The sequence below is a fragment of the Nothobranchius furzeri genome, chromosome 10 (assembly GCF_043380555.1).
Source record: "Nothobranchius furzeri strain GRZ-AD chromosome 10, NfurGRZ-RIMD1, whole genome shotgun sequence".
Classification (NCBI taxonomy): Eukaryota; Metazoa; Chordata; class Actinopteri; order Cyprinodontiformes; family Nothobranchiidae; genus Nothobranchius; species Nothobranchius furzeri.
The window spans coordinates 43,813,676-43,841,427 of record NC_091750.1 but is presented as its reverse complement, the minus strand read 5'-3'; the positions used below and the strand labels follow the sequence as shown (position 1 = coordinate 43,841,427).

The 27,752-nt window shown below is 44.1% G+C and overlaps 1 protein-coding gene across 11 annotated transcripts in view; it reads left to right on the top strand.

Annotated features, from left to right (window-relative positions):
* Positions 1-27,752, top strand: part of arhgap32b (Rho GTPase activating protein 32b) — a 90,159-nt gene that overhangs the window by 58,871 nt on the left and 3,536 nt on the right. For 4 of the 11 annotated variants that reach the window (XM_054730471.2, XM_054730470.2, XM_054730479.2 and 1 more), the window contains 17 exons: positions 2,073-2,210; positions 2,759-2,851; positions 4,356-4,478; positions 4,577-4,654; positions 4,876-4,957; positions 5,892-5,942; positions 7,240-7,314; positions 13,933-14,082; positions 14,741-14,843; positions 15,016-15,160; positions 15,559-15,641; positions 16,307-16,414; positions 18,613-19,044; positions 19,283-19,428; positions 19,512-19,586; positions 19,680-20,498; positions 25,970-26,589. In XM_054730471.2, coding sequence (XP_054586446.1) covers positions 2,073-2,210; positions 2,759-2,851; positions 4,356-4,478; positions 4,577-4,654; positions 4,876-4,957; positions 5,892-5,942; positions 7,240-7,314; positions 13,933-14,082; positions 14,741-14,843; positions 15,016-15,160; positions 15,559-15,641; positions 16,307-16,414; positions 18,613-19,044; positions 19,283-19,428; positions 19,512-19,586; positions 19,680-20,498; positions 25,970-26,589 — 3,321 coding nt within the window. Of the gene's footprint in view, positions 1-2,072; positions 2,211-2,758; positions 2,852-4,355; positions 4,479-4,576; positions 4,655-4,875; positions 4,958-5,891; positions 5,943-7,239; positions 7,315-9,073; positions 9,096-11,218; positions 11,315-13,932; positions 14,083-14,740; positions 14,844-15,015; positions 15,161-15,558; positions 15,642-16,306; positions 16,415-18,612; positions 19,045-19,282; positions 19,429-19,511; positions 19,587-19,679; positions 20,499-25,969; positions 26,590-27,752 lie in introns of those variants that run through there. The other 7 variants (XM_070555663.1, XM_070555666.1, XM_070555662.1 and 4 more) reach the window with 7 other exon arrangements.

The following is a 27,752-nucleotide window of genomic DNA, read 5'->3' as shown; positions in this document are numbered from 1 at the left end:
TGGAAAAATCAAAGCAGACAACGTACACTGCCAGCTTCTCTGTGAGGTTTTATGTTTTTTTTTCACAAGATCAAAAAATAACAAAACTATTTAGTTTTTCCCTAAGTTCTGATACAGGATGGTGGGTTGAGAGGAAAAATTCTGGGTTTGTACTTGTGCTGTTGGCTTTGAAACGCTGCATTGAGCCTGGAAAGACTGAGTGAGTCAATCATGTGGAAACAAATCTAGTTTCTAAGTATTCAACTGGAAAACCTGACTTTTATTTTGACTTGTTTTCATGTTGATCACTAAATCAGTGTCTGTGCAGACAAAACTAAACAGAACTGTTGCAGGTTAACGGAAAAGGTTTTGTTGGACTGGTGTCACTGCAGGTTGGTTTATTAGCATCATTCTCTAGGGCTGAACGAAATTGGAACGCTTTCACGTTGTGTTTTTCTGTCCATACAAATTAAACGGCCATATTAAAACATACAGGAATTCACAACAAACCACTTGGGTAGCGCATTAAGTTATGCTGCTCTCCTGCCATCTGGTTGACACTGAACCTGTTGGTGTTTTAGGAACTACAGGAGGTAAAAGACATTCTCAAATTCCAATTACAGTCCAACTCACCGTCTAAAGCCTCGTTTTACGTCCACAAGGGCCCAGTTAGCGTTCTCCAATAAAATTGTTTGTCCACAATCCAACATATCATTGACATCTTACGTGATCCAATAAGTGAAGGGTTACCCTCCTCTGCTGGGACATAGTCTTCAGCTATTGGTCGATAGGTCAAAGGGTTGACCCCTATTCTCCCATGTGTAGCTAGAACCATTAGCGGCATGATGTATTGTTGGTTCGAGTGTCAAATAGCCAATGAAATTTGGAGAACAGATATCACTAAACCAACCGTTCGTGGTCTGCTTCCTCTAACTGTCTAAGATTGATTGTGATTGGTGGGCTGCTGTGTGTCAGGCACTATTAGATGAGAACACATTAAGTCCTTCATCTCAGCAGGACCTGTGATGTGCCCATCGCTCATGCTTTCTAGGGGTGGGAATTAATACGTTGGCAAAATATTACTGCACATGGTCTCCTGCATTACACCTGTCAGTGAATTAATAATCCATTGTACCCGTATCGGTTGGAAAGTTCTTTCCAAAAGTTTATGCTTTATGCTTCTTGTGAAGGCAGAGTCGTCTTCCTGCTGTAGCTTTTGCAAGATGGGAAGAAAGTCACCACAGGTCGGACTTTAGTCACTGGAGTCTGCTGGTGTGGAGGTTTGATTATAAGGCAAATGGTGCTAACATGATAAGCAGTGTTAGTTTATTAGTTACCTGCAGTATTAACAGCAGAGGAGGAGCAAGCGCCACCGCTGCTGCTGCATTAAAAGTCTCTAGTCCAGAGTTATAAGTACTGCATCTTTTGTGCAGAAATGCTTTTGCATATCCAAAGCGTTTCCTCTCTTTGATGATTCATCCACATTGCAATTATTAAAAGTTTCCCTGTTGTCATCCTTTCTCGTGAAGTATAACCAAACTTTGGACCGCCATGTTGCCTGCTGAGTGAATACGGAAGCTACGCTGCGTGCGTGGTGACGTCATTCGCTCCTACTGGAATTGATCTGGGAATCGTTTGCAAAAACGTCAAATGATTCCTAGGAATTGAAATGGTAGGAATCAGTTCTCAACAAGAACTGTTTTTTGATTTCCACCCAATGCATAAATTGCAATGTTGATTCTTAAACGCAACATTGTGCTGCTCTACCCGTTTGGCAAGAACACATTCTTCAAAACATTGTTGATCCACATAATTAACAGTTTTAATTAAAAACATAAAGCTGGCTGAAGTAGTGGAATGAGTCCTGTTGGGGTTAGAGTTGGTCCAGGTCCACTTAAGCTGTTGACTCCATCTTGTGTTCTGTTGGGTGAAACTTGGATCATGTTGTTGACAGTATTCAGGAACCGCTCTCGGGTTTGGTTGGAACTGAGACCTGCTCCCCCAACAGGTCTCAGAGGAATGGCAGACCAGGGTGTGACTGTTAGTGGTTCCTAAACCAGACGGTGTTTTGTTTTTTTGTCGCCCCGCTGAAGGGTCGAAGCTGGATTGTGAAGCGCAGCTATGAAGATTTCCGTGTCCTGGACAAGCACTTGCATCTCTGCATCTACGACCGACGTTTCTCGCAGCTGCCTGAGCTGCCTCGCCTGGACAGCCTGACGGACCAGTCAGAGGCAAGAACCACAATAATACACACGCCAAACTCCTCCTGAAACTCAGAAAGTAATCAATGGATGCAACCCAGTTCAAGATGGCCGCCAGTATTATGTTCCAGCAGCTCTCAGACAACTTTTCACACAGATTAATGATCCACCTGCCAGTGGGCCCAGTGGGACGCTGCTTCACCACCACGTCCAAGCTCCAGTAGCCGAGAATCAGCTTTAAGGTGTTGTAGGTCTGAAGCACCATGAGTCAGAATCATTTCTGTAGGAAAAACTACCTAACATTTAATTTTACATCCATATGTTTCTGATTTATTTATCTCTTTGAAAAAAGATTAGACAGAGTTTTTCTTTCCAGTCCATTTCTGCCTTTAGTAAAGCCGGATGGTGTTGTGTTGTTGGGAAGTCTGATTATTCCCCTTTACTATGTTAACCCTGAGTGCAATGACTGTGTGTTTATGCAATGATCAGCTCAGCTTAACTCCTGGATGGGGAGACGGGACTGTTGCTTTTTGAAGTGGATGAAATGGCACTAATGGCTCTGGTTCCCTCCTCATTAGTCCGTTTCCCAGATGTTGTTGGCCTACCTCTCACGGCTCTCTGCGATCGCTGACAACAAGATTAACTGTGGGCCGGCCCTGACGTGGATGGAGGTAACTCTCCAAGGTCCAGTCGGACCTGTTAGATGAAAACAGCTCTACACCTAAGGATAGCTTCATCTACCTTAGCTTCATTTCACCTGAGCTTACAAAGATGCTGGGTGTGCCTACTGCTGCTATAGAGGTCATAAGGTCATCCAGCTGGGGTTTATGGTTTTAAATACATACTGTATGGCTTTAACAAATTATTCAATTCAAGTTTATTTCTATAGCGCCAAATCACGACAAGAGTCGTCTCAAGGCACTTCACACAGTAAACATTCCAATACAGGTCAGTTCATTAAGCCAATCAGTAAAAAGTTTTCTATATAAGGAACCCAGCAAATTGCTTCGAGTCACTGACTAGTGTCAGAGTCTTTACAGCAATCCTCATACTAAGCAAGCATTTAGCGACAGTGGAGAGGAAAACTCCTTTTTAACAGGAAGAAACCTCCAGAGGATCCTGGCTCAGTATAAGCAACCATCCACCATGACTCACTGGGGATGGAGAAGACAGAACACACACACGCACACACACGCACCAAGTAGTGTTTCTATGGTTACATTGTGATTTCTTAGTAAATATTCTATTTGGTGAGAGATAAACTGTATTGTATTTGTCCTAATGAATCTATAATTAAATAGGTAAACTAGTAGTAGCACATTCAATGTCAAAGAAAGTAAACTGTTATCAGGAGAGGAAGAATGTTTAAGTGGTTAGCAGCAGTGTTCAAGACGATGGCCCCCTCCATGAGGGCACCACAGCTCAGCAGAACATCATTGTAGCTTCTTCTGGGGAGATAAACACTTAGAGAGAAAATAAAGTTCACAGCTGAAATAGCAGGAAATAATACAGCTAAAGAGCAGATTGTAGAAGAAAGTAGTCAAGTGTGGAAAGTGGTCAGTATGTACTCCAGCAGTCTAAGCCTATAGCAGCATAACTACAGAGATAACTCTGGATAACCTAGCCTTTTAGATGGAGGCATGTTGGAGGCAGGGCAAGGGAGAGCCGTCTTTACCGACTTTACACTCCACCTCCCACTACTCTCCCACTTGTCCAGATCTGGGCTAACATCAGATTTTAACCATAGACCCTATCAAATAAAAATGTTTTAAGCCTAGTCTTAAAAGTAGACAAGGTGTCTGCCTCACGGACTAAAGCTGGGAGTTGGTTCCACAAGAGAGGAGCCTGAAAGCTAAAAGATCTGCCTCCCATCCTATTTTTAGATATTCTGGGAACCACCAGTAGACCAGCAGTCTGAGAGCGAAGTGCTCAGTTAGGAACATATGGAACAATCAGATCACTGATGTATGATGGAGCTTGATTATTAAGAGCTTTATATGTGAGAAGGAGGATCTTAAAATATATTCTGAATTTAACAGATAGCCAATGTATCAAGTTTATAAGTGCAAATTAAATTGTTTTGATTTGTTCTCGGAGTAAATGAATGAATAAACACACTAATGAAGACAGAAACAGTTGTGTTTGCCTACTTCCTCATGGTGGCTTCATCTCCAGGTTGACAACAAGGGGAATCACCTGCTGGTTCATGAAGAGTCATCCATCAACGTCCCAGCGATAGCAGCGGCCCATGTCATCAAGCGCTACATCGCTCAGGCCTCCGACGAGCTGTCCTTTGAGGTGATGACAACCATTTCTAACCAGCCTGACCCACATCACAACACGTGTGCGATAATCCACCGATTGAAACGTCTCTCTGGTGTCCGATGTCCCTGCAGGTTGGAGACATTGTGTCTGTGATTGATATGCCCCCTAAAGAAGACACCACGTGGTGGAGGGGCAAGCACGGCTTCCAGGTCCGCCCACACCGCTCAGAAGATGCTTTCATCTTTAGGCCTGAAGGCCTACCTGTAGATCTGGTGTCTGGTTAGGGTCATGGAGGCGTGGACACCAGTGTATCTGAAAACCTGCAGATCAAGTTTAATGTTTAGAAGTGAAGCTGTCTGTTGGACCGGTGGGTGTCGTCTCCGTCCTGCTTTCATTTCCATCTGACCGCTCACTGCTCTGCTCTCTCCAGGTCGGCTTCTTTCCCAGCGAGTGTGTGGAGCTCATAAATGACAAAGTGCCACAGTCCATGACCAGTTCTGTGCCAAAACCAGGTACGATTCTTGTCCCATGCAGTACTCGGGTAGAGGGACCTGATGTGTGGCTGTCTGGCTTTAGAGCTGCCCTCTCATGTTTATTTAATGCCAGTTTAAAGGTGAAATACTACTGAGGAGGAAGTATTTGTTAGTGGTTCCACAACCTGTGTCCAGTGGATAAAACACAAGGTCTCTCTGACGGTATGGCTCCGTTTCTACGTGTTTCTGAAAGACGAAACCCGTAATTCAGACTGGTTATGTTTACTTTACTCTCATTTGCAAACTACATCATCCAAGAGCATCTAGAGCAGACAGATGAGTCCAAACCATTGTGGTATCGATCACAAAACCTGTTTAGCATCAGGGAGAGCTGGAAACGGAAGGCTTAAATATGACCAGATTAATGTTCGCTACAGCATCTTATCTAAATCCTGAGCTACTGTCACAGCACCCGGCTGGTGGTGGTGTGAAGGGCGGGGGTGGAGCTGAGGCTCCATCTTCTTCTATTCCAGCAGTTTGGTTTAGTGAGCACCCATGTTGCTGTGCACCCTCCATCCACACACACACACACACAGCTCCAGCTTTAACTCCACCTGCTTGCCCACCACTCTGCTCTAATGTGTGAGAGCTTGTGTCACTGTACACGCTGATTTACAGCAGCTTACCTGCACCTGAAGGGAGAACCTGCACATCCTGGTTGTTGCGGCCGGCTGTCCTCTAAAGCCGCTGACTTCTCTTGAATCATTTCTGTCTGTTGTAATTCTAGAGAAACTTCTGGTTGCCTAAATGATGACAATGTCTTAGAATCACCTGTATTGTGTCCGATCTGACATTGTTTGCCCCCCACTGCCTGATCTCATCATCACTAGTGTCATCTTACTGCCCAGCTGTGTTAGCTAATGTTAGCATGTTTCCTGATGAGCTGTGTTTGACTGTGACTCCTCTGCCTCAGCCTCGCCCTGCTCTGGCCTGCAGCCTGCTTCATGGAGTCTCTTCCCTCCCTGTGCGTGTTGGTATACACACTCCACCTGCCTGTCTAAACTCTGTCCCCACACACACACACACACACACACACACACACACACACACACACACACACACACACACACACACCAGGTCCAGCTTGGTTTAGCAGGTCTTTGAATTCAAATCTGCAGAACATCAAATTGCAGTGTTAGCAACGGTTAGCAACAGTTAGCATTAGCATTGTGTAAATATGGTCACAAACACGAGGTAATCAGCCATAACATTATGACGTCATCTTCTGGTGAACCCAGAAAGGCAGAAATAGGCCCAAGCATCCTGATCTACACCACCATGCTGTTAGATGGACCAGGTCACAGCTCACTGGTAGCTGCAGCATGTCCTCAGTCATTCCTGGAGTGGCCCACGGACAGGACGGGTGATTGGATCACGGGGGCTCGCTGATGGATGAGGAGACATCCTGGTGTTTTGGTCCAGTAGAGGACCTACAGGACAGCTGAAGACGTTCTTGTTGGTTCAGATTCAAGCACATCAGAAATTTGTCTGCTGCTATTTAAACGGTAGGAGTATCAGGTTTTGTTTAATGCGTTTCTGTTTGTGTACCTGTAAGAGACATGGGACCAGAGGCATTGTGGGAAAACAGGTGTCTGGGTGCTACCTGTGACATGTTCTCCTGGCATAAACACTTTCACCCACCTTCAGGAGAACGTTCCTTTTGGAGCTTGTTGCTGATCCCAGCTAAATTGTTATGAAAATACTTGGGATTTTAATGGAGGACGTAATCAGATGTGAGTTTGTTGCTAGAGCAGCTTTACGCCCCAACTGGTGCTAAGGGCCTGTTGGGCGTACCCCGTTACCCAACGTTAGAGGAAGAACCATCTGAACCCATGGGATGAACACATCGTCTCGGGATCTCCTCCTGTAAACCTATAATCATGGTCCCACGGGTAGTGTAAGAGCTTTGGGGGGCTTCACATCCCAGGACCCCTACCATCAACGTGTCAGATTCAATAGCAGACCTTCAGAGGCCTGGTGGTGCTCTGGTCTCCATCAGCCCTGTTGTGGGTGGGAGATGTTGCATTTTTAGAGGGTGGTCATAATGTTATGGCTGATGATTGTAACTGCCTTCCCCCGAGATTCCGTTCGGCTGATTCGCTGATACAGACTCACCTTCATATCCAACGTTTTCATTTGTCCTCTGACCAGATGCTTTGTTCTCTAACTGAAAATGCTTCTCTCCCTCTGATTCTCTCATGCCTCCATCATCCATCCACCCAAATGTCTGTTGGTCCATCTGTCCACGGGAATGCATGCAGACTTGGAGATGGAGAGTGTTTTACAGGACAGTGCATGGGTGGCCGACCCGCTAAACCACTACACCTTAAGTTCAGGTAGAAACAGAAACTCTTGGTGTGTTGTCGTGACAACCTCTAACAAACACAGTCCTACTAACTTCCCACCTCTGGGTGACTCTTACCCGTCTTTGATTCTGGTGCTGGCTGCTCACGAGCGGTTTCTGTTGTGTTGTATGAATAGAAGAGTGTGTGCCATGAACAAAAGTGTGTGTTTACTCTGAGAGGAGAGCTGCTTCTCCACAGTTTGACTAGGTTATCTGTATTTGTTACATTTATAACGTATAAATGATTATGATCCTACTAAAACATTCAGTTATAAACTAAACAGCTCTGAACCCACGCCTCCCTCCTCCTGACTTAAGGAGCTATTGTTCTGATCCCGATCCTCCATCTTGTCCTGCTACCATCTAGTTGGTTTGTTTATGTTTCCAGATTATCTTGTGATGATTCCAGCCCGAGTGTGAAAAGCTTCACACCGTCCCGTGTTGCTGACTCCAGTCAGCAGGTGGAGCTACAGCGTGAAAAGGAACGCGTGTAGAGTGACGGTTCAGATCAGATATAATCACAGACAGTCTGCCTTAAAACTCTTCGCTACTTTTAATCAGTGCAGAAAATTATTATTCAATAATTTCCTGACCGAGCGCACTCGACTTGAGATTTCTGTAGTTAGCAGTCGTCTGTTTACATTTCAGAAGGACGTCACCTCGTCCTAAAGAGCCACGCCCACAAGAACATCTGCCTCCAGCAGCTGTCATTACAAGTGTGTATGACACACACCAGCTGTCTGTGCTGACTCTAGTCGCTGTGTTTCTGAGCAGGGATGTGTGTGCTCAGGCTGGCCGGAGGACCAAAGCTGCTCTGTCTCAGTAAAGGACACATAGACTGTGGGAAGATTTGGATTTGGTTTCTGAAGTTGGTGGTGCACCGTCAAACCAGAGCCACGCTTGAATGAAGCGTCATCTCCGCAGCTCTGTCACCTAGCTAGGTGTGTGCGAAAGGATGGGGGGGGGGTTTAGCTGGGTTGCTACGGCGTTAGTAGAGCTGCTGTGTGTGTGTGTGTGTGTGTGTGTGTGTGTGTGTGTGTGTGTGTGTGTGTGTGTGTGTGTGTGTGTGTGTGTGTGTGTGTGTGTGTGTGTGTGTGTGTGTGTGTGTGTGTGTGTGTGGATGAAGGCCAAATGTGTGTGCGTGCGTGGCTGTTGAGTTGAATCTGCTGGGCCACCGTGGAGCTAGCTAGGTCCTGACCAGCCTTGGTTTATTTAATCCTTTTACAATGAAACCCTGTAAATCCGTCTGTGGAGCGCGGAGGCTTTGTCTTCCTCTCCATGGTGACTGAAAGAGCACATTCCTGCAGGGAGCCACATGGCTCTGGAGAAAGATTCCCTCTCTTCACCACCGACCGTCGCTGCATGGAAACTGTTAGCACAGTTGGTGTGTAGGGATCAGGGTCACTCCAGTCCCCAACAGTCTTTTAGTTTGTCTGTTTGAAAATAAAAAGCTAAAATAATGGAGACAGTCAGATCTGGTTCCCCCCAGTCAGCCCAGTAGACCTGACCCAGATGCAGAGCCCAGTGTCGTCTTTAGTGCAGACACCAGTGCTTTGGGCAGCTGTGAGCAGACTGGAGCCAAGACAGCTGGTTATGTGAGGCAGAGGAAGGGACACGGGGAGAATGTGTGAGACAGAGTGTGATTTGTCCAACTGTTCCCGAGGATTTCGGATCATTTCCTGGTACTGTGAAAGAATGCAGGATGCCTGGGGTAACTGGAGCTTCAGCCAGATGCTGCACCGTCTCTGGGTTTGTCATCTTGTTGTACAGCAGGTAAAAAGACAGGAAACGTGTTTTTTTATTCTCACTGGTGTTGTTGCTGGTTCTTTTTCGTTTTAGATCCTTTTAAGGACAGGAGTAAGTTTGTTTTTTAAGTCCTGATAGTTTAAAAAGCTGTGGTTACATCTGCCCTTACGGTGGATGACATCAACACTCTTCCTTTGCTGCGGCTGTACAGCATGTGGGAATTTAGCTAGCTGGTACAAAGTCGGGTTTACTGACACTCGGATGTTTGCAGCAGCTTTAATCCGGATCTTGTCTTGTTCTTTCAACAGGAAGACAAATGTCCTGAGTCTCTTCACCCCTGAAAAGTCAGATATATCATCCACATCCATGCAAAAATACCTGCTGCACGCGACTGCATCCTTAAACAACTCTCATGCTGTTTGTAGAGTCGGATATCAGGTCAGGCACTCGCTGCGTTCTGCTCACTGAAGCAGTAGGCCGTAAATGCCGATGGGGTCAGAAATGAGCAACAATCCCGATGTTATTGCATGAAGATGTTTACTTATTTTGTACTAAGGTTGTTTTATTTTTATTTGCACTGGCAGCAAAATGTATGAAAGTCCATCGCCTGATGTGGGTTGAGCTTTACCACTCTGACGTTCCTATCTGTAAGGTTTTCCGTCTTTAGATTACTGGCACCTTGAATTTTATGGCCTTCCACTCGGGTCACTGGCATCTAACGAGTGTAGTGTTTTGGTGTTCTAGCGAATCTGCTCTGCTCCCGTTTTCTACTGAAAACTTAACACAACATTAAATGAGTTTCTCGTTTCTCTGCCTTACTGGTTGAAAGCAACTGTCGTAAACAACCCCGCTGTTTCTAGCGGCCTAGCGCTTAAAACTAGCTAATGCTAACACGAGCCAGCTGATATTAAATGAGCCACAAAGTAAAAAGATCAGATGGACAAAAATGCTATTACGTAAAGGTTGACTATGGAACACGGACAATCTGGCTAACTCTGGTGTTCAGAGGTGGTGTTGCAATAACAGGACTAATTTTCCAGCCGCTGGGATGTTGGTTCAATGCTGACACGTTCCAGCATCATGTGCAGAGACGAATCGTACAGGATAAGGACTCATTTCTGCTAATAAGTATATTTTACAACTTGATTTACTGTTGGAACGTCTTCTGGGCTCAGAATCAGCTGCTTGACTTGTCAAGTGTGCCATTTTACACAGTCCCAACGTTGCCTTGCCGAGCGGATATTTTAGCTCAATGGTGCCCTCTAGCTAAACATAAACAGTGTCGTGCCCAACAGAATAACAGTTTGATTGTTTATCTTTTTAAATATAGCTTTAAAAGGAGAAACGCTACATTCATTCTGCACACCGCTGAACGCACCGTGGGGGTATTGTTTATTTTTTAAATATAGCTTTTTATTGAAATGTTTCATATTCCAATTTTTAAAGTCCAGTTGCAACAAAGCCAGGTCACCATCAGTCCTTGATTTCGTAGCCTCCTTTAGCTCCCTCAAACTAGTGTAGGCTACACTGATGTTCACTCTGGTTTTAGCTCTTGGCTTCACCTCCAAAGATATTACTCTTACTTTCAGGCTCCGCCATGATGCCAACAAAAATACAAACTTCTTCCTCTTATTCTTGTGCTTTTTGTTGACGGCCAGTTAACTGAAAAAGCTAACTGCTAACCTTTATATCAGCTACAGCACAGTAGTCAGCTGTTGTCGTAAAGCAGGTAGAGACCTCTCACTAATCGTATCTGACCTTCAAAACTTTTGAGTACAGTTTCTGGTCAGCAGAGTGCAGTCCAGTGTGAAGCTGCTTATTGCTCAAGAACCATTAAAACCAGTTTAAAAGCAATAATGAAAAGTCTTAGTGTTGCTTTAGTGTAACAACTGTGGTGTTTCTGCTCACACTCACTATCGGGTCTGTTTATTACATGTTGCACTTTAATAATTAATCATTTATGGCGCTGGTTGTCATATTTCCTGGTGCACTTCAAGTTAGTGCAGGTCGGAGATGACAGAACCTGAGTCAGGTGCTGTATCACAGGTCTGGTCTGGGTCATCGGTCCTCTCAGGAGGTTTAGTTATATTCTGGCAGGTTTTAATTTCGAGAAACAAACCAGTTGGACCTTTTCCAGCTGCTGTGGTGAAACTGGAGGGACGCATTCCTGGCTCTGGAGCGTCTCTGTCCCTTTGGACTCCAGCTCGTCTGGTTATTTGTGGGCATTCTGGATCAAGCTGGGATTGGTAAACGTTGTCTCATTTTATTTTGATTATAGAGTTTGTTTGTGTCACTTCTTAAAATCCGTTTGTGCTAGTCTTCCTAACTTTTACATGAAGTGGGCACACAAAAGGAGCAGTGGTGGATTATGGTGTTGATCAGTAACAGGGTAATGAATCTCCATAGAACATCTATATAAGTGATTAAATGGGTTTTTATTGGGCGTGTCGGTGTCTGTAGTTTTATTAGATGGCAGCTTCAAAAAAGCACAAAACGTATTTTAATCCTAACATCCTTGTATGTAATATAACGTTTTATAATGTGGACCATGGACGTAATTTTCACTTTAGAAGTGTGGGAGGGGGGGGACACGGGTGTGTCTGTGTGGGGGTGGGGGTGGGGGGGGGGTATGATATACTTACAGTATGTTTTAATGGGAATCAGGCCTCAACACAAATGGTTGTTGTCTGCTTGGTCCTAGAGCTCCACCAGTGTCCATTTAATATAGTGTAATATTGTTTTTGGACGGTAAAAAGTGCAGGGGTCAAAACTTGACTTTGGAAAAAGTGGGGGGGGGGGGGACATGTCCCCCCTGTCCCCCAAAAAGTATGTCCATGATGTGGACTGTTTCCATGTCTGGTTTTCTTGCTCTAGTTTTCTAGTTCAGACACCAAAGCCAGCCTTCCTGGACTGATGGGTTGTTCATCATGGAGAACCAGGCAGTCGTTGTTGTCAGAGGGAGATTTTAGTTTCACAGTAAGGAAAAATGTTGGTTTAGTTCTGTCCTAGCAGCTGGGTTTTGTCTCCTTCAGTGCTTGAAGTGGAAAACAATAAGTGCCAGTACTCGCCTTAGAAAAATATTGGGGGGGGGGGGCGTCCCCATTACCAAATGACTATCATACTGTTTACTAATCAGTAGGCACACGTCACATGAAAGGCCTCTTTCAGCAACGGCACAAGCCTTTTGCAGATGCACACATTTGTTGTTTTCTGGATGCAAATTCATCAGTGAGGTCATTTAATGCTGAGTTACTTCTGATTCTGAGCTGAGCTAATGACAGCCAGGTCACTCAAGTGATGAGCCTTGGTTTCCCTCACTGATGGTGCAGCTGTGGCTACATCGTAGCTCATCATCAGTGTGTGAATGGATGAATGATACACCGTCCTTACTCTGAAAGGCGCTATACAAGTGCGGGTTATTTATCATTTATCAGCAGAAGGAACTGTAACAGGGAGATGTAGAGTTAAGTTCAAACTTCAGTAACGTTCCTGTCATGACCAGAAATCAATCATAAAAGCTGATCAGGAATTGTTTTGGTCCTATTGGGAAATCACACAAAGACATTCTTGTAAATATAACTGCAACTAATCACTAACTATATATATATATATATATATATATATATATATATATATATATATAATCTGTCTCTCTCAGGCATGTATATGCACTAATAATATTATATTCTGATAGCATGGACTGAGAGACAAGTGCAGGTTTATGCCTTTAATAAGGTGATGATCAGGACTGCTGTCACATTTTAAGTCTACATCCAGACAAAATTATTCTCTTTATTATTAGCAGCTGAGACATTTATGCCCACAGAGTTCTCTTTGTTTTAGTCAACATTTCCACGTTTGAGTGCAGCTCTCTCCTCCTCTAGTTTTGACCTTTTTTTCTTGTGTTTACCGCTGATCCAAATTTTTGTTTGGATCTCCTCTTTCCACCTCCACTACGCTTCCACCTCCGCTACGTTTCGTTTGCGCTGCAGCCGCAAACGAAACGTAGCGGGAAAACAGGTAAACAAAAACTGCTCTGTGTTTTAGAAAAGATCTACATTATGGAATGAAGACTTCCTCCTGTTTGTCCTCTTTCATGTGTCGTTCAGGCTGTTGTGGCTCTTGAGGATGTGTACCTGAACACGGTCCTGACGGCCATGTGAACGTAAATGTGAACGCTCCTAAAGGACAGAAGTGGAGGTCTGAATTCTGCGCTGCCCTCTAGTGGACGTGATGCTTAAGGACCGAACCAACAGTTAGACGGGGACATCCCTGCTTACACACCAAAAGAGCAGAAACACAAGACAAATGTTAGTGTAGCTGAAAGAAAGAAGCCCTAAAAGGTTCTGATGAACACAGCTGGGTCAGATAAACGGAGCCCAGGGAGCAACAGCGTGCTGCTCCTGGGGGAGCGAGGGGGTGCTCCTTCTCACTGACTGCACAGATCATCAGATCCACTCGATAGCTTCTCCACATTTACTTAATACAGAAGGTAGAGTTTAAGGCGCTTACGGCCGCTCCCAGGCGTGGTACCAGATTAACGCTGGCTGGGTTTTTAGGAATGTCTTTTCCCTTTTTGTTCAGAGGGGGAGCAGATGATGCTGGAGTCGGATGTGGAGGATTCTTTTGTCGTTGCCTAGCAAGCAGGCATATTTAAAAATGAAGCCTTTGCTTCAAGGAAACCACTCATGAGTAAAGAAAGCGATTGTGTCAGAAGCTGAGCGAACAATCGGACGGCCTGGGGCAGTTTTGTATCGCTCCCCTGAGAAATGCAACGTAGTGTCAGTCCCACAGTTGCTGTGGTGCAGGGAGCTGTTGTTTAAGGCATCTAAGATGTGACTCTTTTTCTTCCATGGCTGCTCAGTTTCGAAGAAGCATGGGAAGCTGATCACCTTCCTGCGCTCCTTCATGAAGTCCAGGCCCACTAAGCAGAAGCTGAAGCAGAGAGGCATCCTCCGGGAGAGGGTGTTTGGCTGTGACCTGGGAGAACACCTCCTTAACTCAGGACACGATGGTGAGGAACGGCTTCCTGTTCACCTAAAACCTCTGATGAATTTTTAATGATAACTTAACACAGTGGTATTATGGGATGTAGTGTTTATTTTACTGCTTTGAAGCAACAGCCAGCAGCTCAGGGGCTGGAAGGCAGAGACAGAACGAGATCAAAGCACTTTGAGGGGATTAATTATCTGAAACTAATGTCGGTCGAATGCCCACTCACTTCCTGTCTGTTCTGACGGAGCTTGTTGATTGGTCGGTTGTTTTTCCAGACCACTGCTGTTTAGTGGTGAATGGGTCGTGGCTGGATGCCTGCAGCAGACCTCTTCCCCTCAGCTCCTTCTGTCAAAAACACGTCGAGTAGACAATTCACTCGTTTATTAGACCAAAGAGACATGAACGCCTTTCAGAATGTTTTACAATAAATTCTGTTTTACATGAAGAATTATGCCGGTTTTTCATGTGGTGGATATCAACGAACTACCCATCGCTGTGTCGGGGGGTGTCTCGCGAGGACACCGACAGCACGTAGAGCACGACACGAGCTTACAGGAAAAGTAGCGCTTCACACGGCATGTTCTGAGCTGTTCGCCCGTTTCTCCTCGGCCCGGTACCGCTGCCCTAATCGGAGCAGTAAAAGCACTGACATGCTGGTCTTCATGCTCTGTTGGCAGTGCCCCAAGTCCTCAAGAGCTGCACGGAGTTCATTGAAAAGCACGGTGTGGTGGACGGCATCTACCGCCTCTCTGGGATCGCCTCAAACATTCAGAAGCTGCGGTGAGGAAACGAGTTCTCCATGTTGGTGTGCAGAAATGCTTCCTGCTGACACAAGTTAGGAGGCCTTTGGGGTTCCCAGCAGCAGAAACCCAGTGGCCAGAGTCAGGTTTAGGATCCAGGTGACACTTATGTGTAATATTTGTTCCTTTGGCCTCTCTGTCTACCCCCTCAGACATGAGTTTGACTCAGAGCAGATCCCTGACCTGACCAAAGATGTTTATATCCAGGACATCCACTGTGTTGGCTCGCTGTGTAAGCTCTACTTCAGGGAGCTACCCAACCCGCTGCTCACCTACCAGCTCTACGAGAAGTTCTCCGTAAGCAACTTCTGACCCTCACATTGGTTCTCTGTGTGTGTGTGTGTGTGTGTGTGTGTGTGTGTGTGTGTGTGTGTGTGTGTGTGTGTGTGTGTGTGTGTGTGTGTGTGTGTGTGTGTGTGTGTGTGTGTGTGTGTGTGTGTGTGTGTGTGTGTGTGTGTGTGTGTGTGCCCGTGCCCCCCTCCTCTCTATAAAACAGCTGCTGTATGTTATCCACCCTGTAGAAACTCTTCTCCAAACATTATGGAGCCACGCCTGTGGGTGGAATAAATGTTTTCTGGTTGCCATGGCAACAAAGGAGAGGAGGGGGCTTGATGATTGCAGACTAATGTCCCTTTGGCAGCAGCTTTCTCCAGCGGTGACAAGATAATGATCCCTCTCTCCACCTCTGGTTTTAGGAGGCTGTATCGGCAGCAACAGATGAGGAGCGACTCATCAAAATCCATGATGTCATCCAGCAGCTTCCTCCACCCCATTACAGGTCAGTGCTGGAACGCCGCGTCCTCCGTCAGCGGGTCACGGTGTTCAAACCAGACATTTGTCAGGCTCCTTTGTTCAGACAGACTTTACTGCCTGCACAGGGACTTAAATAACCAGTGGGATGTCCGCTGTGCAAACAGTCACTGTCTAAAGTTCCCCAGCAGCTTCTGGTCCAGATCCAGATGGCTAAGAGCCATTCTTCATCATCCATGTTGGGTTTGTGTTTGTCCTCCTGCCTCTGGAGGACGGACCACAAGTTCTCAGTGAGATTATGGTCTGAGCAGGTTCCTGGACCTAGACCCACGTAGTTCTGACTTTATCCTTCCGTCATGCTGGAGAAGACATTGTTCATCAGCAGACCTGTTGCATGGTTGGAGGGGTTCCTCTGGGAGGATGTTTAGGGATCATTCTTTATTCATGGCTGAGTGCGACTGAGGGATCGCCACCCTCACCTGTTAACAACAGGATCTGTGAAATGATGTCAGCAGGTTCTGTAGTGGGGGGGGGGGAGTTCAGGTTCATGGGAAAGCAGATCTTTGTAAACACATTTTATCAGAACATTGTGGAGTTTTCACAAAACTGGTGACAGTTTTTCTGAAACCCTTTGGCCACAGCTGCAGATGCTTTTTTCTGGTGATTAGTTTGACCTCACCGCTTGATTCCCAGGACTCTGGAGTTCCTCATGAGACACCTGTCCCGCCTGGCGGCGTTCAGCTACATCACCAACATGCACAGTAAGAACCTGGCAATCGTCTGGGCGCCCAACCTGCTGAGGTGAGCTGCTCTCAAACACACACACACACACACACACACACACACACACACACACACACACACACACACACACACACACAGCTATGACATTAAAAACGTGTCTAGTCTGTTATCATACCAGGGCTCAGCTGTTGATTTTCTTTGGTAAGATACATCTGTAAAGAATAACAAGAATTCGGTCACATCACGGAAGGTTTCCGGTGTCAGCTACAAGTTAGTTTGATAAAAAAGATCTCTTCACTCTTTTGTTTCTAAATAAACTTTGTTTTGGAAAGTAGAAAATGTTTCTCCTTTATTTATTAAAAGAGACATCATGAAACATCCTCTTTTTAGTCTTTAAATTCAAATTCAATTCAAAGATACTTTATTAATCCCGGAGGGAAATTAGAGTTTCAGCACACTCAATTCAGAGATCAGACATACATGCATAGACACGTGACAAGAATTGGTGACTGTGGTCATTCGCAACCCGAGTCACGCTACCGTTATTGATCATGAGGGTTTATACGAGGATAGAGTCGGGGGGGGGGCACTTCAGAGTTACCCCCGACAGAGAGGGCAGCTTTGCTATGCAAAAAACACCTCAGACAGATGGACAGAACAGTGTGTTGTGTATTTTAAGTCTCCAGGTGTGCAAAAAGAATTAAACTAGGCACTTCAGGTAATAATAATAAGTTCTAGGATAAAGTTTTGGTCTTAAATTTTAACCTGTTAAGTTTTCTCGATTTTTCTATTTCATGTAGTTGTTTATTTCATCAGGAAACTGTCAATTATGGTGATGGACTTCCAGCTATACACAGAGACAATTCGCCATTTTGTCTTCTTTGTAGTCCATTTAGAAAAATGCTGAATGTCCGGTCATTTAATCCACATGCCTCTCTGAACTGTCCCTCACATGCGTGTGTCTCGCTCTTCATGCATGAGAGTTGGCAGCCCTGAGACGCAGCTGGGCGGACAAATCTCCCCACAGGTTTTAAAAATGCAACTATAATGTTTCTGCAATAAAAACAATTTCTCTGTAAAACTACTAAAATGTCCGACTGGGGGGGTGCGGCTCTTCCTTCAGATTTAAAGAGACAGAACCAGACAGACTCCAGCCACTGGACCAGAGGCTCTCTGTTACCAGTATGTTGGTAAGAGCCCAGTACTGGGTGGGACTGGTGCAATCATCAGCCCAAACACAAGAAGTTGAAGAAGAAGAAGAAACTATCTTTTATAAACTCAACTCAGACTTTATTTCATTTACAGACATGTAACATGGCACCAAGGTGCTTCACATCAATCAATCAATCTTTAATCAATTTCCCTCTGGGATCAATGAAGTATTTTTGAATTGAATCAAAATAAAATCCAGTAAAAACGTAAAACCAACAGTGGGTAGCCCTAGCCCTGATGCTAACGCTAACCCTGGCTGAATAAAAGAGTCGTTTTAGAACCTGCCACTGAAGTAGAGGCCCTGAGAACAGTCCTTTGTCTTTATGTCTGTTTGATCTTGTATGTTTTAAGTGTTTTCTCTGGTGTAAAGCTAACTATGCGTCTGTTGCTGCTGCCTCTTGGTCAGATCGTCGTAAATGAGAATGAGTTCTCAGTCGACTCATCTGGATAAATAAAGGTCAAATTAAATCAAATTACGGATGGAGGAAGTTCGTTCCAAAGTTTCAGGCCTGCCACCGAAAAGGCTCTATGTCCTCATGTCTTAGACGGGATCTAGGGACCGAAAGCAACTTAAGGTTCTCGGAGCGAAGTGTCCGAGCTGGGGTAGGCGCCCATAATGGGGCTCTCAGTAACGCGGCGCCAGTCCATTCAGGGCTTTGAAGACCAGTAAGAGAAGTTTAAAACGAACCCTAGAAACCACCGGGGTTACATTCTTCCGCTTGTATAGATAAAGATAAAATTATCCATAAAATAATACAAGAACAAAAAAAACATTTTTTGTAATGTTTTTGTATTAATATCAGAACAAAAATGGAGAAAAAGAAAAACTGCAGATAAAAAAGATGAAGGAAGGAAGAACAGCTGGGGGTGCAGGGACAGAGAAGATCACCAGTGTATGCTGGTGTCCATGTAAGGCCCGGAGAACCAGATCCAGGATCAAACAGTTCAGCTGCTGTTCCAGAAGCACTAAAGAGCTTTCAATGTTTTCATTTAAACACGTTATTTTATTTCCATTTCTGATGATTTCTCTCTCGTTGCCAAAGGTCAAAACAAATCGAATCGGCCTGCTTCAGCGGAACGGCGGCCTTCATGGAAGTACGAATCCAGTCTGTTGTCGTGGAGTTCATCCTCAACCACGTCGATGTTCTCTTCAGCGCTAAACTCAGCTCACTAATAAGAGACGGCACAGGTGTGTGTGACTGCCACGCTCACACACACACACACACACACACATGGGTATTTTTGACCTTTAAGCTTGTAACCTCATCTCCAGGTCATAACTCTTTGTCTCGGCCCAAATCGCTGCTGGTTTCATCACCTTCAACAAAACTCCTGAGCCTGGAGGAAGCCCAAGCCAGGACCCAGGCTCAGATCAACTCTCCTGTCACTGAAGACAGCAAATACATCGAGGTTGGAGAAGGTCCAGCTGCCCTTCAGGGGAAGTTTCACACAGTCATCGAGTTTCCCACAGAGAGGTTTGTTGATTCCGCTTTCTGTCGGGCCTGACTTATTTTCCAGAAGATAATGAACAGCAGTAAAAGTCCTGGACTTTGTCTCCCTCTGCTGGAGCCGCCCTCCTCCTGCTGCAGCGTGCTGTTCTGTGTTAGTGAAATGATTAATTCATAGAACCGCTCTGATGCAATTCAGTGATTATTTCTTTGTCATCCAAAGTCTTTATTTAGAAGTTTTTGATCTAAGATTTTTTTGTTATAGGAAACGGCCGCCTATCAAATCGAAGAAGTCCCCTGTGGGTAGTTGGCGCTCATTCTTCAACCTGGGCAAGTCGTCGTCGATGTCCAAGCGTAAGCTGCAGCGTAACCCCAGTGAGCCCAGCGAGCTGAAGGCTATGGCTCTGCCTGGTTAGTCCTTCATCATCACCCAGACTGAGCCCAGAATAACCAGCTTAACGTAGGAAACTAGACCCGTGTGTGTTGTGTTTCAGGAGGCCGAGGAGACACTGTGACTTTAAGGTCAGCCAAAAGTGAGGAGTCATTGAGTTCTCTCCATAATGTTGAAGGTAACGCTGTGCTGCTGAAAGCCTTTTTACTCGCTCTGTGTGGTCTACTTTTGCAAAGAAGATGATATTCATGAAATGTATCCGTTCCTCTAGGAGAGTCCAAAGTGTACCGTCCTCGGCGACCACGCTCCAGCAGTGATGCCCTCTCAGCATCTTTTAACGGACAGCTACTGGACAGCCGGCAGCACTGCAACTCACACGATAACCTTGATGGTACCGAGGACAGTGATGGAGATGATGGGCCCATCTGTGTGCCTGCTCTCATCTCACCTCCCCGCTCAGCAGGTGAAGACGTGGACCTCAGCCCACCAGACATTGGCATGGCCTCGTTAGACTTCGACCCAATGTCCTTCCAGTGCAGTGTCCCCGATGCCTCCTACGCCTTTCCCGTAAAAGACATGCCAGCTGGGGAAGAGGACGCAGCACTAAAGAGGAGCCCTGGCGGCCTCTGTGGCAAGGCCAGCAGCTCTGACCTCATCTCAGCCTCCTTCCTTGCTAGCTTTACCTCCCCTTTGCTGTCCACAGACTACAACCTGACTGCAGGAGAGACGGGGGAGGGCAAGAAACTGATCACTTCATATTCTTACACCGATAAACCCACGCAGGCTGTATCGCCTATTAAATCTGCGAAGACCACCAGAATGACACCTTTTGCCACTTTGGAGATTTTCTCCTCAGAAACGTCTGACGCAGCCGTCCCCCCACAGCCACCATCTCCTCCGCTAATACCCAAAGATTCACCTCCCCTGATGAGCAACAAGCTGCTGAGGGCAGCTGAGCTGTCGCTGAGTGAAACCTTTCAAACGGAGCTGCACGCTAAGCTGTCAGCTTTTGACAATTTGACCAGGAAAGACCTCAGTGGAGAGGAAGGAGTCCAGCAGACACCAGCTGCCAGCAGCCAACAGCAACAAGGTAGGCAGCATCTACTGGTTCTTGATGTGTTTCTGTTTTTCCTTAATGGGTAGATTTCATTATAGTACTAGGGATTAGGGTTGAGCGTTGGTTTGAATCGGGACTAACTGTAATTTTATCTCTGAATTGTTCACTTTTTTTTATTTCAATTCCTAATTCAATTCCCAGGCTGCCAGCCGGAAGAAGAATCCGCGATCTCCATGGAAAAATCTGATCAACGCCTTTTAGATCCAATCACACCCTCTGTTTGTCACTTTTACCCTGCAGCCTGCAGAGTCCCTGAGAACAGCCTCTGTCCTTTCACTGCGCAGGCACGCAATGGAAAAATGTAAACAAACATGTCTGCCAAACTTACGCCGTGACAGCTGTGTAAAGTTTACATCTTGCAGCCAAACGGCGTGGAGGAAGCTCGTTAAAATGCATCAACACAGTGGATTTAATAGAAGTTTTAAACAACAAACTGGGCGGTGTGAGGTGATTTTGGCTTACTGCAGTAAAGAAAACCACACTCGGAGGATCAACAGTCAAACGTGGCCACTCACCAACACCCGTCTGTGTGAGCGTGACCGTCTGCCTATCAGTTAGTCTCATGTGTGGGACATTGCACACTTCCTAGCAAAATCAGCCTCTTTTTTTACATTGCCATTTTCTATGTACGTATATTATATATATATATATATATATATATAAAACTTTTTAAGGCCGGGAATATTAGCAGGTTAATTATTAGCATTATTTTTTTTATTTTAACGTGTTAAAAGTAAATGACGCAATTCATTCGACCCTCTCTCCAACCCGGAGCCAGCATTCTCCAAAATTTCTCCATCTTTCCCCCTGGACAATATGGCTAAACAACCATGTACTGAACCCGAAAACAGATCAAGTTTTTCTACCCATATTATGGACTCTCAGCATCGAGGATTCTTTTGGGCGGAGATGAACAAAGGCAGAGCGCTCATGCTCTCCACCGGCATCTGCATCTTGCAAACGGCCACAGTAACATTCTCAAAGCGGCGCCACCAAAATATGTTTAACGCACGATCGTTCATAACTGCTTTGGTACTTCCTGTCTTTTATTCATGGCTGACGCGCATCCCTTCTGCGCTCATCACCCGTGCTCCACGGCCGCGGCCAGGCAGCATTTTTTCTGGAGATCTAGATCCCGCATCTCCCTGTGGCAGATGCAGGACCAGAAGCAGACAGGACAGGATAAGAGTCACATACGGTAATAAGAAAACAAAACAAAGAGCTTGGAAAGGAAAGTGTTGGTAGATTTATCCCACTACATGTTTTAACGTTATAAAGTAAATATTATTTATAAGCTCATAATATTCATATATTCCATACAATTCAGATCACCTTCAAAACTCCGTCACACCCAGGGCCGTATCAAAGCATTTGGGGGCCATGCCAGCGAGGTGTCCCGTATTTATTTTTTGGGGAGTTGGCAATCCAAGTTCAACTGATGCTGTGGAAAATGACATTTACATTGAATAACGTAAGCTAACTGTGCTAGATTTATTTTCTGTTCATTGTTTACACAATAGACTTTTTCTAACCATGTTTTTGAACAGAAACTGGATTTGACTTTAGGTTTTCTCTGTTAAAGACAGTATTCAGTGATTTTACACACTTCAGCAACTTCACTTATTTCTAAATAAAATGAACCTCTTTTGTATATTTTTGCATGTTTATTACTTGCTAATTTTGGAAAAAAATTATAATAAAGTGCGATAAATATTTTTCTGATTTTTGATTAATTAGTTAATTTATTTTAATCGATTCCCAGCCTTTATATATATATACATATATATATATGTATATATATGTATGTATTTATATATATGTATATGTATGTATATGCATATGTATGTGTATATATGTGTATATATATATACAGGTGCTGGCCAGTAAATTAGAATATCATCAAAAGGTTGAAAATATTTCAGTAATTCCATTCAAAACGTGAAACTTGTACATTATATTCATGCAATGCACACAGACCAATGTAGTTCCGATGTTTATTACGTTTAATTTTGATATTTATAGGTGACAACCAATGAAAACATCAAATCTGGTATCTCAAAAAATTAGAATATTCTAAAGGCCAATGAAAAAATGTTTGTTTCTCTAATGTTGGCCAACTGAAAAGAATGAACATGAAAAGAATGTGCATGTATAGCACTCAATACTTAGTCGGGGCTCCTTTTGCCTCAATAACTGCAGTAATGCGGCGTGGCATGGACTCGATCAGTCTGTGGCACTGCTCAGGTGTTATGAGAGCCCAGGTTGCTCTGATAGTCGTCTTCAGCTCCTCTGCATTGTTGGGTCTAGCGTATTGCATCCTCCGCTTCACAATACCCCATAGATTTTCTATGGGGTTAAGGTCAGGCGAGTTTGCTGGCCAATCAAGGACAGGGATACCATGGTCCTTGAACCAGGTGCTGGTGGTTTTGGCACTGTGTGCAGGTGCCAAGTCCTGTTGAAAGGTGAAGTCTGCATCCCCATAAAGTTGGTCAGCAGCAGGAAGCATGAAGTGCTCTAAAACTTCCTGGTAGACGGCTGCATTGACCCTGGACCTCAGGAAACAGAGTGGGCCAACACCGGCAGATGACATGGCACCCCACACCATCACTGACGGTGGAAACTTTACACTGGACCTCATGCAACGTGGATTCTGTGCTTCTCCGCTCTTCCTCCAGACTCTGGGTCCTTGATTTCCAAAGGAAATGCAGAACTTGCTTTCATCAGAAAACATAACTTTGGACCACTCAGCATCAGTCCAGTCCTTTTTGTCCTTGGCCCAGGCGAGACGCTTCTTGCGCTGTTTCTTGTTCAAGAGTGGCTTGACACACGGAATGCGACACCTGAATCCCATGTCTGTCATGAGTCTCCTCGTGGTGGTTCTTGAAGCGCTGACTCCAGCTGCAGTCCACTCTTTGTGGATCTCCCCCACATTTTTGAATGGGTTTGTCGTCACAATTCTCTGCAGGGTGCGGTTATCCCTAGAGCTTGTACACTTTTTTCTACCACATTTTTTCCGTCCCTTCGCCTGTCTGTTAATGTGCTTGGACACAGAGCTCTGCGAACAGCCAGCTTCTTTAGCAATCACCTTTTGTGTCTTGCCCTCCTTGTGCAAGGTGTCAATGATTGTCTTTTGGACAGCTGTTAAGTCAGAAGTCTTCCCCATGATTGTGGTGCCTTCAAAACAAGACTGAGGGACCTTTTAAAGGCCTTTGCAGGTGTTTTGAGTAAATCAGCTGATTAGAGTGGCAGCAGGTGTCTTCTATATTCAGCCTTTTCAGAATATTCTAATTTTTTGAGATACCAAATTTGGAGTTTTCATTAGTTGTCACTTATGAATATCAAATTTAAATGTAATGAACATTGGAAATACATTGGTCTGTGTGCATTGCATGAATATAATGTACAAGTTTCACGTTTTGAATGGAATTACTGAAATATTTTCAACCTTTTGATGATATTCTAATTTACTGGCCAGCACCTGTATATATATACATATATATATATATATATATATATATATATATATATATATATATATATATATATATATATATATGTGTATATATGTATGTATATGTATATATATATGTATATATATGTATATGTATGTATATGTATATATATATATGTATATATATGTATATGTATGTATATGTATATATATATATGTATATATATGTATATGTATATATATATGTATATATATATATGTATATATATGTATATGTATATATATACCGGTATGTATATATATCCCATCCATACTTTCCCACCATTGCTTTGGAACTTGTACATAGTGGTTTTTCAAATGACATATCAAATTAGTGGTTTTGAAGGACTTACCACAACATCCCCCTAATAAAAAGCAATACCACACTGCTAACATAGCTTATCTGCTTCAGTTTAACGTCCCACAATCTTGTGTTGGATGACATGTAGATCGTGTCAAATGACCAAACAAACCCTGCGTGACCAACCGCCTTCCCTCCGGAAACAGATACACAAAAGGCAACTAGATGGAAATAAACACTTGTTGTTAATACCGGCCCAGTTTTATTTATCAGATCAAAAGAAATATGTATCTAAATCTAGACCAACCAACCAAAAAGTTATGCTTTGCTGGTCCGTTTAGGTGTGCTCCATTGTAGCCTAGCAGGTCTACCATTGGCCCAAACAGTTTTGTGTCTTGCCAATCACAACACTTCTCTTTTGGCTAGTTTTGCACGAGCGCTGTGACGAGAAAAACAACAAAGATGGTGCTCTTTTAAAATGGCTTGGGCACCAACTTTGGATTATTTAGACTTGGGCTTTTCTTTGTGGCAAGAGCAGATAGAGACAATCAGTAGTGTTTACCTTTAATTTCTGGAGCTATCCATCAAAACTTTGTTAAAAATGAATGAAATGTTGTCCGGTTGTTGAAACATATTGGCGGCTTCACCATTAACCATAAAAATCATGTCTAAAGTACACAGGAAGCAGGTCTAGCATCTTTGGGGGACACCATGTTTCCTTCTGGCCAGTTTGCAGTCCTGCGCCTGTCGATGACATCATGCTAGCTGATTGGCTGCACGCACGACTTACGGAAATTACTTTACTGTGTTCAAAAAAATTTAGGTAGTAATTCATTAAACACAAATTTAATAACAAAACTGATACACTTTCCAAAACATGCATAATTTATGTAGGAAGAGAAAGTGTAAAACTACCCTGAAAAGTATGTATGTACTGCCCCCTAGCGGCAGGAAACTACACACTGACACTGTAAGCCCTTTAAAGGACGTATTTGTGTCTTCTTCTTCAACAGTGCCCATTGACTGATTTCTGTAACGTTGAAAACATCACATTATTGCTCCTAATGGTCCTAACGCTGTCCAATTGCATGTGGAGACTGTTTGTAAGACAACCAAAATTCTGCCCCATGACAGAGTTGTTTCAGACTTTATATTTATTTATTCATCTTTTAGGCAGAGTCAACCATTTGAGATAAACCATCTCATTTACAAATTAAAATTAAAATTAAAGAACAAGATGACATGCACAACATTTTCCAAGCAAATCAATGGGACGAGAGCAAAAATAGACAGAAAAATATCAAATCAAAGGGTTACTGTAGATGCATAAATAATAATCTATAAAAAAATCTAAAACTGTTGCAGGTGGCCATTATATGTTCATATAACGAAGTTCTAAATACACGAAAAGATGTAATAGATTCAGCTGGTAATTGTTTCTAGTCCAATGGAGCTTTAATAGAAAAAGCCAGCTTCCCTGTGTCCTTTACGTATTTACATATACAGACTAGATATATCATGCATACCTAAAGGAAATCCTTCATCTTCTCAAAGCAACATGCCTGTCCCTGTCCTCCAAACCTGTCCCCCTGCTGCTATTTAAGCTCATTCACTGTTCAAATCCACATTCCTTCTATTTTTGTGTTCTAATAGGAGTCCTACCTCCAGACTCTTCAGAGGACCTGACCCCATGTTCCCTCGGCTCTTCTGTCCCTCCTCCCCCTCCGCCTCCTAAAAATGCTGCCCGCATGTTAGCCCTGGCCCTCACCGAGTCTGCCCAGCAGGTCTCTGTTCAGTCTCAGTCCTGCTCATCTGAGCCCCTCATCCCAGTATCTCCTTCTCTGCTGCTGCAGGAGACCTCAAACTTTCAGGACTTCTCACATCATCTGTCCCAACAATTCCAGGCTGCATCTGAGGGGGGAGCAAGAGCTACTTCCTCACCGCCTGACAATAATCCTACTCTCATTACCACATCCTCATCCTACTCCTTCACCTCCAGTCCTCCAGTCAACTTCCAGCCACTAGAGGGAGCCAGCCAAGCCAAGCCACCCGACAGTGCAGCTTTACCTGATATACAGCAGGAGCCGCCTACAACCCCCCCTCACAAATGTTCCCAACTTCAGCGTTCAAGCAGCCTGAGATCTCCAACCAGAAGTCCAGAGAGGCAGCAGCCTGTTCCAGCGTCGATCCCAGTTCAAAGCGTACCCAGCACCGCTCCAGCCACCACTACCAGTGGCAGCTGCAGTCACATTCTGTTACAGCCTGTTTCTGAGGTAAATACAGTCAGTTTTACCTGCCTAGATGTTGTTCTTTTTCATATAAAAATTCTCCTTAGTTAGCACGATCCACTCACATGTGAACTTTGCAGTGTGCTGAGACTTCCTTACATTTTTTAATCCCTATTTTTTTTCTCATTTTAAACATATTTTTAATCTTTTTTTAAATCTTTTTTATATCTTAATTTTTTGTTTTTGTGAAGCGCCTCTCTATATAAAAGATTGTTTTCATTTGTCCTCTCCCTTGTCTCCTGCCTGCTGAAACATTAAGAATTTCTCTTTCTGTGAAAATCTAAGCCGAAGCTTTTAGGAGTTAAGAGTAAAAGTGAAATGTTTCGAAATCCCACCAGTTAACATTTTCCTGCAGCACATCAGGAGCCAGAAACTCCTGTTACGGTAAGGGTCTGTCATCCAAAACAAAAGGACATCCCTCTTTATTCCTGCTTCCACATAAACACTAGCTCCACATGTGCTCCTATTTATTATGATAATTATAAATTATTTCCATGATAATAAAAACAACCAGTCCAAATCTGCTTATCTTTAGTTTCAGATGCCCTTTTTGAACTACGAATAGAATAAATACAGCAACACCATCTCTGTGTTACAGTAATAAGTCAGATATTTTCTGAAGTGAACTCCAGTACGCCAGTGGAGCTTAAGGCACAATGACTAGGTGTAAATCACACACACACCATGGACATCAGAACTTAGGCTCACTGTGGACCTTTCTTCTGCATTGTTGCCATATAAGAGGCTCGGGTATAGTTTTCAGTACAGTCAGTCGGATGTCAGAGTTCAGCTAAACGTTTGCAACATATCAGTTTTTAATTATGTTTTCTACAGAGAAATACTGTTTCCTTTATCCACCTTGTTCCTAGCCCCATGAGCCCTTGCGTGAAATATGCGACTTCTGGTCTGGCGTTGGTTTGCATGGAGGCCAATGATGGGTGATGCCATCCATTCATGCTAATCTACTTTTTATGGGTTTTTAAAGACGTAGATGAGGTGGGAACAGGATTTGGTGTCTTATTTTCTGTGATTTGGACATCTCTTCTCTGATTGGCTAACAGCAATGCGACTCTACCAATGACGGTCTGCTCTGAAACATTGATGTTTCGTGTATAATGTTAAACATTGAGCTTTATTGTAATGATTTG